The 12,690-nt window shown below is 29.5% G+C and overlaps 3 protein-coding genes across 15 annotated transcripts in view; 1 reads left to right on the top strand and 2 right to left on the bottom strand.

Annotated features, from left to right (window-relative positions):
* Window positions 1–203: 203 nt before the first annotated feature.
* Window positions 204–7,271, bottom strand: Tom40 (Translocase of outer membrane 40). Its single transcript, XM_085201821.1, has 8 exons — window positions 7,045–7,271; window positions 6,477–6,544; window positions 5,578–5,769; window positions 5,340–5,471; window positions 4,789–4,900; window positions 3,463–3,539; window positions 3,125–3,221; window positions 204–2,303 (listed from the first exon to the last, which is right to left on the bottom strand). Exons 1-8 carry the CDS (start codon window positions 7,172–7,174, stop codon window positions 2,164–2,166), a joined length of 948 nt encoding a protein of 315 aa, XP_085057947.1. The 5' UTR covers window positions 7,175–7,271; the 3' UTR covers window positions 204–2,163.
* Window positions 7,272–7,536: 265 nt separating this feature from the next.
* On the top strand, window positions 7,537–8,523 carry LOC146529725 (STING ER exit protein). Its single transcript, XM_085201822.1, has one exon. The coding sequence runs from the start codon at window positions 7,681–7,683 to the stop codon at window positions 8,326–8,328; it is 648 nt and encodes a 215-aa protein (XP_085057948.1). The 5' UTR covers window positions 7,537–7,680; the 3' UTR covers window positions 8,329–8,523.
* A 727-nt stretch (window positions 8,524–9,250) lies between these two features.
* Window positions 9,251–12,690, bottom strand: part of LOC146529726 (muscle calcium channel subunit alpha-1-like) — a 70,337-nt gene continuing 66,897 nt past the window's right edge. For 11 of the 13 annotated variants that reach the window (XM_085201806.1, XM_085201810.1, XM_085201809.1 and 8 more), the window contains one exon: window positions 9,251–12,522. In XM_085201806.1, the coding sequence (XP_085057932.1) occupies window positions 12,418–12,522 (105 nt within the window). In that variant the 3' untranslated portion in view covers window positions 9,251–12,417. The remainder of the gene's footprint in view (window positions 12,523–12,690) is intronic. The other 2 variants (XM_085201815.1, XM_085201812.1) reach the window with 1 other exon arrangement.

Below are 12,690 nucleotides of genomic sequence, written 5' to 3' on the forward strand. Positions count from 1 at the left end.
ATTCGACGATTCAAAAGTGCTTATAATAATTGCCTATTTGAATAAAGAATATTTTAAATTTGAATTTGAAACAAATTAACTTACTATAATTTATTATATTTTTCTTGAATATATTCGATAGATTATTAAATATAATTGCGTTTTAATATACAAATTCTTACATAATTTGAACGAGAGAAGGAAAAATAAAATAAAAGGCCAAATGATTTATTAACATAAGTCTATTAAAAATAAACAAGTTCAACAACATGCTATGTACAGTCACATTAACTACACTCATACTCAGTAACTCAGGATGTCAGTATTACACTGCACTTTAGGGCAACTGGTATTTTATCTATACCCTCGTATTATAATATATAAGACATCTTTATGCATTTTTTGTATATAAACTAGTGAGTCTAGTGTTAAATGACTCCATTCTTTATTTTCTCTAACTTAAAAGAAAACAAATTTTATTATAATAATAATGTCTAATGAAATACTATACACTTAGTCATGAAAATATTAATACATCTATCATTTTTTTAATAATAATATGCAATTACGTGATTTTATACAAAATAATTATTTCATTAATTGGTTGGTCATATAACAATGTACAACTAACCAGTAATAAAAGAAGATAATACAATTAAGATAATATTTCTTGGGTGTTTTATTATGGAAATAAAATTATAATTAAAATACATAATTGTTTTATTATTTATTTATATAGATTTTTAAGTGCAGATTCAAACCCCAAAGTGTCAGTTATAAATGCAATACTGGTGGAAGTAGCGCAGGATGATTATGTAAAAATATAATATAATACAAAATGTATTAAGCAATCATTTGTAGGTACCATTTTATGTTTTTTCTGATTAAATTTTCTTAGAGATTGAATTCAAGCCTACTTTACTTTGGTTAATATCTCTAAAGTTAGTTAGCTACAAGTCCCCTCATATTCAAATATTGCATTAAATAAAATAAATATGTATATATCTGCATAGCTTGTGAAGAAAATAAAATTTATACATAATTTTCTAGAAAAAACATAAAAAATGGTAGCAGCAATATTGACATAGTCCTTTGTGATAACAGGATTCAGTAATACCATTAGAATTATTTGTATTTTGGATCAAGACTAACTTACATTTATTCAATATAAATGTCAATATGTATCTAGAATACAAACAATGGAGCTCTCATACAATACATTATATATAATAGTGTAGAGATGCAATAAATTGTAGTGTGTAGCAAGAAATAAGATAAGAGATTTTTCTTGTATTAAATTTACCAAGTGCAAGCAGACACGCATACAAATAGGTAGAAAGATAATAAATAATGTTATGGAACCATTTAAAACGAAATATATATTGTAAAACAAAAAAAATCACATATGTTGTATAGAAGTTCCCTTTTAAATACTTATATTTTAGTAGTTTAATAAATAATAATTAAATATTTATTGTTATTGCAGCAACAGAAAATGTATCATCTGAAAATTTCAACTGTCTAACATGAGATATAGGCTGAGACATGTCTTTCACCCTTTGTATATGGAACCCTAAAAAAGCTTCTATAGATAGTTTCTTTGCTAGTATTTTCAATAAAAAAAACTATATAAGAATTGGCATTGGCATGTGTTGTGTTCAATGTTGATTCAGGGGAACTAAATGATTTTAATTTTTTTACTTTCGTACAACAATGAAGAAAAACAGTGGGTTTCACGACTCTATCATCTAGTGCAATTTTTTATGTAGATAATAAAATAAATAGTATTTTATAATTGTATAAATTGTAGGAATCTTGATTAATATTTTGGGTTTTAAGCTATTAACAGCATATTAATCCTTTACAATATAAAACTGACCTTTACTTTGGCAGGTAGCAGACAATTTTTGTATGTGAATTAATATAAACTAATAATTAATAGTTCATTGTCCCTTAAACAAAATATAATTCCCCATAAAAGTCCAAAATAAAGAAAATTTACAACTTCAGTGCACATTACTTGATGCTTAAAATTTAGATATTGAATACAACTAAATAAATGTTAACTAAATGACTAAATAAAACACTGGAACCCCATGAAAAAAATCTCTTACCATCTCTTGTTTAACTACAAGACTATCTCACCATGACACTATCACATAATTTTCACTGTCACTAACACATTTAACCAATAATAAGTCCGCATCCAAATTTGAACTGTTGTTTAGATTGATTGGCCATGCCCGAGAGAGCAAATGTGAAGGGCAGAGGCTGGAGTTTCTTCTCTAGAACTGCTCCAATGTTCCAGTTGGAGTCGGCCATGCCTAGAAATGATGAAAAACAAAAATGATATATGAAAACATAATATATAAAATTTGGATATCTTAGGGAATTGCACTTGAATAGATAGAAGATAGATAGATAGAAGACTTCTCTCTTCTTCCTTCTTCTGCGGCACTTGAATCTATTGTTTCGAAGCACTTGTCACAAATTAAGCTATACATTTTTAAAAATCATATTGTATATTTTTTTAAAGCGTTTTCTACAAACAGAAATACATTTTTATAAAATTTCTAAAAATTTTAAGATGGGGGAATATGTTCTTACCCTTCTTCTTTACCATTGAAGAGCTCATAGTCAATTAAGCTTTGTTGAGATTCTTTTACTGTGATAGTTATTGTGGCAAAGCGCGGCATTGAGGTCTGCCACTCATCACGCAATGCCACAAGAATTCGGGGGAAAGTGGGGAACTGAGTCTTAACACTAGGTTCCCTCTCCCTACCCTACAGTGAGCGGAATATAGTGTGTAGCTGATTTTAATTTTGTTAAATAATTAGTGATTACAGATTTAGATTTAAGAAAAGATGTAATTATTAATAACTATTTCTAATAAAGGTGGAATTGGAATATATTCAATACTAAACAACTATAAATATTTAAGTATGTATCAATAGTATAGTAGTTATAAAAATATAAAATAAAGCATAAAGCCATTGTGTTGTGGACACCACCGGGGCAAAAGTAAATAAATATTTCCCTGGGCATCTAACCCAACATCACATTTACCTTACAATCTACGCTACAATGGCGTCATTACTTAATCTTTTAAATTATTTAGTGTTAAAAGAGAGTAATTAATATATACCTCTAAATACAAGTTCTGCCTTTGGTATAGTTACTTGGTAGCCTATGGTGCCTACTGATTCCATTCCTCGGAATGACGTTTCCATTTCAGCTACCACCTGGAATAAAATAAATATAATATTTTTTTTGAGAAGATTTGAGGCCAGTCGTGGCGGAGGGGCACAAGCATGTGATAATAAACGTGGAAGGTTATGGGCTCGATTTCCTCTTGTGAAAATGAAATATTTAATATTTTCATTACCTTACTCTAGTAACAAGGCAAAGCGCGGTGTTGAGTTTCGCCACTTAACACGCAATTCCATCAGAATTCGGCGGAAGCTAAAAAAAATTAAAAATGACCTGCAATTGTTCACTAGCTTGTTTAAAGTAACACACATGGAAGCTGGCCGCACCCAGTGTGGCTGACACTTCTGAATCTGGAAAGTAAAACAAAACATTTCAATTTAATTACTTATAAGTATATACACTGTAAACAGCTATGTACATAGTTATAGTAGTATGTACAGGGGTAAACACGCAATCACAGCATACTAAATATGTTCGCTACAAATGCAATTGTGAAATTATTTTCTGCTATTGCTTTGCATATAAATAACGACATTTAATGCATAATAAATGAGTTGAATATTAAGTTTCGTCTGACTACCATCGTCTCGACGCCACAGCCCACAGTAGTAATTATAGATATTAAAAATATTCAACTAAAAAATACATAAAAACTAAAAAGATTTTACTGTTTTCCTTATAGATGTTTGATTTTTTTATTTACCTTTTATTACTCAAAATTAGACTTCAAACTAAGAAAATAGAAATATATAAAAGAAAATAAACACCTATAAGATAATATTTCTTTTTAGTCTCATAGAAATAAAACACAGTTGTGGCTTAGGGACACCAAGATACAACTATAAATGCGACAAGTGGGTTCAATTCTCAGTCAAGGAAATGAAACTATTTTCCATTCTTTGTTCTGGTAACGAGGCAGAGCGCGGCGTTGAGTGCCGCCATACAACACATAATGCCTCTAGGAATTTCGTGGAAAGTGGGGAACGGAAATATCATACTGGAATCTTAACACTAGGATACCGGACCCTGCTATATGTAGGATGCAAGGTGATGGTAAAAAAAATAAAAAAAACAACATTTGAATGTTTTTCAAAAACAATAGTTGAATGTTTTTTTTAGGATTATTGCACAAAATAATGATATTGAATGTCATAATCTTGTGTTTATTTTTAAGCACTTTATATCTATATTTTATGTACATTATATCTAATTAATTCTCACAGTTTTTAAATAGTTAATTAGTTCTACTATCCATCTTGATGCTGTCAAATACAGGACTAACAAATAACTAATTCAATACAGTGGTTGACTTGTGGCCGCTCTGCCAACAGCACAGCCAACTCCACTGCTAACATACTGACCTTGACTGACTGTCAGAATTACCATTTGTACTTTTTCTTCTTCTTGGTTCTTGGGTCAACGGTGAGTACACTATAAAGTTGTGTTTATAAAACAGTTGTTGTACAGTTGTATGAGACATGATACATTCTAAGAGTGAGGTAGAATTTGTCATGTGTCATACACAACTTAACTTATTGTCATTTAGATTTGACCATGGTGCTGAAGATAATAAAGAAAACATTGTATATGAATATTTACCATCCATTGTATATCTGGCAGCCGCTGACGCTACAGCCACTTCACCTCCCGCTATGCGCGGACTCGACTGGTACACGAGCTCCGCGCCCAGCGTTAAACGCCGCGTCACTGCCTGCAAATGTTTCGAATATGTATATGTGTTATTGTTCTTATATTGAAATGTGATAAGGTAATTATTATATTCTTAAAGCAATTATCGCATCAGCTTGAAGACCCAGCAGAATAACGAAAAAGATAGGGCACATCAAAAGAATGAATGAAAAATAATATGCCAAATATTTTTGAAGAAAGTGTGAGTGGTAACAGAGGCAAGGGGAAACCTCAATTGACCTTTGAGAATAGTTTCAATGCTTATTGTTGTAAATGTTATTCCACACTTAAAAAATAAATCTAAAAAGATTTTTTGTTTTTTTAGCTTCACACCGTATTATATGTAATATTCAGGTAGGTAAAGGGGGCCTAGAGTTAAGACACTTCAGTGCTCACTTATTCGATGAATAAATTTAGAAAACAGATTTTATACTGTGGGTATAAACCCTAAAAAACATTACCTGTAAATAATGTCCAACAAAAACAGATGATTTCTCACTGCAGTCTGGTTTACCTACAGCTAGTGCTAGTGTATAGTCAGGTCCTTTGTACTCTAATGTGCCTTGTGTTGCAGTTAACTTGCATTCTTGAACCTAAAAAGATATAATAAATAAAAAAATGATTACTACAGCATATAAAATTTAATAACATTTAAAAAAAAAATGTATTTTAAGATTTATTAGACATTTTATAGCTAACCTGTGCGGCACCCTTAACTCTAATTTCTGGTGTAAGCTGATGAATAAGATTAAAGTTCACATTCCCTGCTGGATCCACATCTCCAAGAACAACAGGGAAAGCTTCGGTGGGTGAAATTTGTTTAGTGCCAATGTATGTCGCTCCTAACTTGTAGCCATTTTGCATTGAACTCATTGTGAGGGTGTGTGACATCTGAAAAATTTTTAACAAGTGTTATGGCCCTCAAGTTAGGTTTTCTAAAGTCTTGTGTATTGTAAATTAAAAAATATTAACAAAAAAACAAATTATATTAAATCTTTGCAGCAATCTATGTTAACTCCAGGTTGGCTACAACTTGTCTTCTAGTACAGAAAGAACCTGGAGACACATCATTCCCATTAAGATGCTTTCGTTGTCCAATTTTACCGAATTCTGGAGGCACTGTGTGTAGACTAGGAGAATTCAGCCCCACGCTTCACCTCATTACCAGGGCAGGAAAATGAAAATGAAAAAAATAAATATTTTAATTACTTAAGTGGGACCCGAAACCACAACCTATCACATTTACAGTTGCACACTTGAGCCCATGCATCATCTGTAATTTTATACTTATATTTATTATAATCATAATTAATTGAGGCTATTGTCACCCATTGCTGTAAATATGATTGTCAAAATATGTTTTGTGACAGTATTCATTGGTCTTTCTCTATTCTTGACTACAGTAATTGAGTGGTAAAGATGCTGCCAATATCACAACTTAGGATTATCAATTGTGAAAGTGAAAAGCAGTATTCAACTATACAGCATAATATGATGTTGGTAAATTAAAAAATAAAATATTTTTTATAGAAGATCTCTATTATAAAATATTTATAAAATTGTTCTAGTGTTTGAATTATAAAAATCTTGAAATTTACCTGGAAGTGATTGGAAATGCCTTTATTTACCATAAGTTTGCCACCCTCAAAGTTCACTGGCATGACCTCTGTAATTTTTTTATATAAAAATAACCACTTTAACATTCATCAATTAAAAAAAATATTTAAATATAGTAGATTACTTTTGTACTCAAGCCGTCTAAAAGATTTTTTGACCATAATACAAAAGCATTATTTTCAATCAATATTACGATTAAACAACCATAGATGGTAAAATTTATCTTATCTGAATACAAACAAGGCCAATTTTAGGTTGGGGATAAATGATGGAAACTTAAAATTATATTATATACTAAGAATATTATTTAAATTTAATTTCATTGTAAACTATATTTATGACTGATTTTTTAACCAGTAATTAAACAATATTAAACGTGAAAATTCTTGGATTACATCACAGGTAACCAAACTTTTCTATTTAGCCTACATACATATTTTAAAATATTTATGAATGAATGGACAAAAATAACAATTTATAAGAAAATTATGTGGAAAATACTATTTAGTAAACACGTATTTATAGTTATTTAATATATACAAAGATTACCTTTGGTCTTTTTATGTAGTTCATCCAATGTCCCGGGATTTTCACGTTTGTTAGCATTTTCTATGTTTTGTGCATCTGCGCTACTGAGTGCTGAGTTAGAAACGCGATATCTGCTCGCTATAGCACCCATTTTACTTAATTTATTTCACTATTTTTCAAATTTATACGAAAAGCGATGAACATGTGCAGCGAAACACAAATCGGCAGAATAAAAGAGAATCGATGTGAAGTTGACAGAAAATGATATTGATCATAGACTATAGAATATAGTAGCGTAATAAAATATTCTAAAAAAGTATACAATGCGGTAGAATTTCAAAATTAATGAAAGTAAAAGTATAATTTTGTTTTACATATCAATAAAAAAAATTCAAAATATATTAAATGTACAAAGGTGAAGTTACACATCAAATAATTGATATTTAATATATATCTTCATTTATAGCTATACAATTTAATAAAGCATACCGAATGTACAATCTAATATATCATGATATGATGAAATCACTTTGACAGATGTCAAGAAGATCAAATATTCAGTTCCAATCCTCTGCAGCGTTTAGTTTATTTACAATTTTATAATTGAATTACATCTGCTTTAGAAAGCAAATCAAGTATCATAGTTTTAAATACACAATGCCCAAAGTAGTTTCAAGAAGTATCGTGTGCTCCGATACAAAAGATCAAGAAGAATACAATGAGACGAAACCTCTACACATCTACTATTGTATTTGTGGTCAAATGTCTCTCATTTTAGACTGCACGACAGATAGATTACCTTTAAGACCAACAGACGGTGCCAGGGTTATAGATGGATCAAAACATGCTCATAAGCTGACCTCGGATCCCGATGAAACAGTTTATTTAAAACGTGACAAAGGTATCGAAAGACAATACAGGTTAAAATGTAGAAAATGTGGCATACCTCTATATTATAAGCATGATCGAAACAGTAATGTTGTTTTTATCATGAACGGAGCATTAGTGCAGTCAGCGGAGGGATCCTTAGCCGATATCTCTAAGCAAGTAGCTTTATCGCAACCAAAAAAAATTATGGTCACGAAACATACGAAAAACATGGGAAAATTCAGTTCAGTTACAGTATCCACTATAGATGAGGAGGAAGACGAGATTGAAGCTAGGGAAGTTGCTGACAGCTATGCAAATAATGCAAGGATAATCGAGAAGCAGTTGGAAAGAAAAGGCATGAATAAGAGGCAAGCTGAAATGCCACCACAGAATGTAGCAGAAAAAAGGGTTAGGGGAACCCTTATAGATAAATGAATTATAGATAAATTTAATATATTGCACAAAAACCTATTTAAATAGCCTACAGGATTAATGGTCATCTGGACTTAATTTCCTGGATTAAATATACATGTAAATGAGTAATTTGTTTGTTAAGATACAATTTAATAAAGCTTTTAATAATAATAAAATATATTTATAATTTACATTAAATTATAATTTTTTTTTAAATTTTTATTTTATTTTTTTTAAAAAAGAATGCTTTTCCTTCCTTGGCTCTAACTCCTGTATTCCTTTCAGTCTCCGCTCGAAACGTGATAACGTGCTCGAGGTCCCGCTGTGTCGCACTCACTGCTACAGTTAATCTTTTACTGTAGAAGCAGTGAAATTATGGAATGCGTTACCACGAGACGTGAGACAGTCTACGTCGATAAATATCTTTAAGCGTAAAATTAAGAATTATCTTCGTATGTAGTATATTTATAACTACTTGTATCTTTATCATTTATTTTATCTTATTTTCTCTTTCCCAATTATATATATATTTAATGTATATATATATATGTATATGTATGTGTCTATATGTATTATGTACAGGTATTTTTTGCCCTCACTCTTAGATGTATCCTATCCTTGGATTGGTTGCCTGGAAGAGATCACTTTTAGTGATAAGGCCGCCTTTGTGCATTTTATGTCCTAAATTAATCATTGTAATTCTTGTAAATGTGCAATAAAGACTTTTTATCTATCTTATCTTATAAATATATTTTTTTATAAACACAGCATAAATGTTTGACTATTTTTAATTATTTGTATTTTTGTTTATCTGTATGATAGACAAAAATACAAATAATTAAAAAGTGTTTAAGTCTACTATATGCCTAACAACAACAATTAGTCTCAATCCATACATAGAAGACTTTCTTTATTAACAGTCAGAATAAAACAAACCACATAATTTTTGACATTTTTATTTATATGAAAACAATTTTACAATGTTTTTAAAACATAAATATAGATAATTAATAAGGTTTCAATTTAGAGACTGACGGAATAAATATATTTTTAGTTTAAATTTTATTTACATAATTATTTACAGTCAAAAGTCCATTACAACTAGCCATTGCTAGAATATAAAAAAATTACTTAAAAAGACAAAATTTGAATACAGATTTCGTAATTTGTACATTATTTACAATTTAATTCATATACTTAAACATTTTCACTGTTATAATATTAAGATTTTTATTTGTTTATAGAGCTATAACAATATTTAGAATTTCTTTGCTATTTTAACCTTATATGAGTGAAATAATATTTTATTATATACACAACAGACACGACAACATGTATAGGAAGAAAATGTATTATAAATATTTCTAATAAATTTATAAGTTATAACATATTAAATTTAAATAATAAACTATGTAATAAAACTTAAAAAACTACAGTTGGCACTAGACAGTCAAAAACGAAATAGTTTTTTGGAAGAATAACTCCATACATTGGTAAAATAAAATTATTAAATAAAAAGGAAATGTTTTATAATAAAAGACACAAAATGATGTTTGAAGATGTGTTGGCGAGGTTTCAATATATTTAGAATTTCAAATTACGCAATTTTCACAGACAGGTATATTACCAGGGGTAAAAAAAATATAAATTTATTTTGAAAGAGAATTGCAAATATTTTCGCTTAATCCTAGAGGAATGTGGCTCTTGATAGATCGGGGAGGACTCGTCTACTCTAAGATCGAGAGTAAAAGGGCACTTACTAGGAATACTTATGCTATGTTTCAAAACATTCGCTGGAGCACCAAAAACGAAGTTTAACGATAATTTATTACATTATTTTATATAGTAGGTACAGAAAAAATCTGATACAGTTATTTTTAAATAAATACTTTTTACTTGCATAACTTACTTAGGTAATGATATAGAGAGATAATGTAGATGATTTTAAAAAATTGTCTTAATTTTCAATAGTCAACGAAAAATCATATTTAATATTAATAATTAAAAGTAATTTACTTTTAAATACGATAAGATCACTTCTTGAGTGACACAGTTTTTATGTTCATAAGAATTGAAATTCATAATTTTCGTAAATATTCATTTTCGGTGCCTCCCTCTCATGAAATATCTTTAAATTTTTATGACAATGGACTACGCAATCGAAATTTATGAAATTTGTCTCTTGACTTCTTAAATGCCTTTGAATATTAAGTATTATGTTATAATATTTCTACTGTCTTTTCAGAAAATTATTGAGTAGGTATAATATAAATTATGGAACATTTTTTTATTAAACATTGGTTCGGTTCTATAAATATAGTTACATGTCACATCCATAATTATGTTAGAGAGCACGTGTGAAAGTAACAAATCACTTTTTGTATTCACAAATCAACTTCATATATTTTATGTAGGTATATACATTTAATTAATTCATATATATATTTTTGAATTTGGCGGTATATGCGTTCATTTTTAACTGGGAATTACTATAAAATATATGGCACCAATTACCTTGCAAATGCCAAGTTTCTTTGTAATGCTCTGAATCGTTGATGTTATTAAACTTGATAGGATGATAGGTAAAATTATTTAGTCGATCGTTCGTTCTTTTTAAAATGCTTTTTATGATGTTCAAGACGATCCTTTAAGAATTGAGTAGGGAACATTGAGAATACTATGATCATGTGTGTAATGTGGTCGATTTATTGCTATAGTAACAAATTTGATATTATCAAAATATTTAAACAAATAATATTCAAATTGAAACCTAAGAGGGCAATTTACTTGAGTGATGGAGTATCATTTTAAACTATCATTTAGTTATGCTGTAGCTTTAATGACAATATGATATGACATAACAATTCAATTCCTGAAAGGCCGTCGACATACTACAATACGGAGTTACGGACTTACTTAAATATAAAGTTTGCCAAGTCTTTAAGTGCGGTATTGTCACTCTGATGTAAGTATATCTGCTTATTAATAAAGTGAAGAGTAAATGCAAAAATTGTGTTGAATATAAGTAATAATTTGGTAGAAAATTTTTACGAACAATTATATAGAATTCATTATCACGAGCTAGCAATGTGTTTCAGTCGGGCTTACTTTCAAATAAAGAAAAGACGTTTCGTTTTGTATGGTCCATTTTTACAAAGGAATCTAATATCATCTACTTATAAACTAGTTAGTCAATAGGTACAATAATAATAATTAATACTCAAATTTTGAACAAGCCATCACACAATTTTTAACATTTATAAGACATACCTATTTCTTAAAACTCGAACAAACTTTAAATTGTTAAATAAAGATCAAACAAGTATGAAACCTAATTCATTAAAGAATTTAAACTTTACTTTTTTGTTATTAATATATTGTCAGTTTATATTTGGAATTTATTTGAAATAATAAAAAAATATTAGCAAGAAATTTTATACTCTTCCTTTAATTAAAAAAAAAAGGTAAGTATATAATAATAATAATCAGACAAATATATGAAAAAAATTCTTTCTCGAGTGCTATTTGTTTATTTAGATTTAATTTGCAAATGTAATGAAATATTTTATTTAAACATACAATCGTATAACAATTCCGTAGTACAATAAAAAACTGAAAGCTATATTTGTAAAAGGATCCCAATATCGAGGAGAGTATTTCCTAATCTATACTATAAAATATCTACTAAACTACGAATCTCACTTGACTGCGAAGCAGTCGAAGAAATTAATTGGCTGAATGTGACGTGCCTTGGTCTTACTGAGTATCATAATACTAGTATCATGAGACGAGAAAAAAGGCAGGCTTGTCAGTTATTTTATCAAATATTTTTCAACGTTAGTACTTTAACTATACCATTTCGGATTTATTTTTAAAATCAAAAATTCTTGCAATACAATAAATCTTTTATTGGTAAGAAAAATCGAAAAAATGGCATGAAACGATGGCACGTTCTATGGATATGAAGTATCTATGTTATATCAACCAGGTGAGTACGTCACACTCAACCTCAATCTAACTACATATTTAATGATCTGGTCGTGTCCGCCAAAAAGGCTTAGTTGAGCATATTATCAAAGTGTAAAATCGAGTAGTCGCAGTTGAACGTGTCTAAACCAGCACGGGGCGCCGGCGCGGCCGCCGCGGCTCGGGCTCTGCTATAACCGCTCGCGGGGCCGGCTCAGCACCTCGCCCTATACAATCCCAGATGGTACCCTATACCTTCGTATATTGTTGATCGGTGCGTATAGCACTACGGTTGTGGGGTAGTTAATTTCACCACCGATTTCGGAATTTTGTTTTGGTTTTTCGCAAAATATTTGTCTATAAATAAAAACTTTATTTCCTTTGTTAAAATCAATAAGGCTTTAAGCTCAGCGAGTT

This window comes from Heliconius melpomene, chromosome 18, assembly GCF_056956725.1.
Source record: "Heliconius melpomene rosina isolate 202511_hmr_F chromosome 18, ASM5695672v1, whole genome shotgun sequence".
NCBI classification, from domain to species: Eukaryota; Metazoa; Arthropoda; class Insecta; order Lepidoptera; family Nymphalidae; genus Heliconius; species Heliconius melpomene.

What these genes read in the sequence shown, in the direction of transcription:
- Tom40 (XM_085201821.1), bottom strand. Translation starts at nt 7,174, where the DNA reads ATGGGTGCTATAGCGAGCAGATATCGCGTTTCTAACTCAGCACTCAGT. An exon ending in TTGTTGGACATTATTTACAG is followed by an intron (nt 4,901 to 5,339) that starts GTAATGTTTTTT and finishes AAACATTTGCAG; the next exon opens with GCAGTGACGCGGCGTTTAAC. An exon ending in AAGCTAGTGAACAATTGCAG is followed by an intron (nt 3,222 to 3,462) that starts GTCATTTTTAAT and finishes ATTTTATTCCAG; the next exon opens with GTGGTAGCTGAAATGGAAAC.
- LOC146529725 (XM_085201822.1), top strand. Translation starts at nt 7,681, where the DNA reads ATGCCCAAAGTAGTTTCAAGAAGTATCGTGTGCTCCGATACAAAAGAT.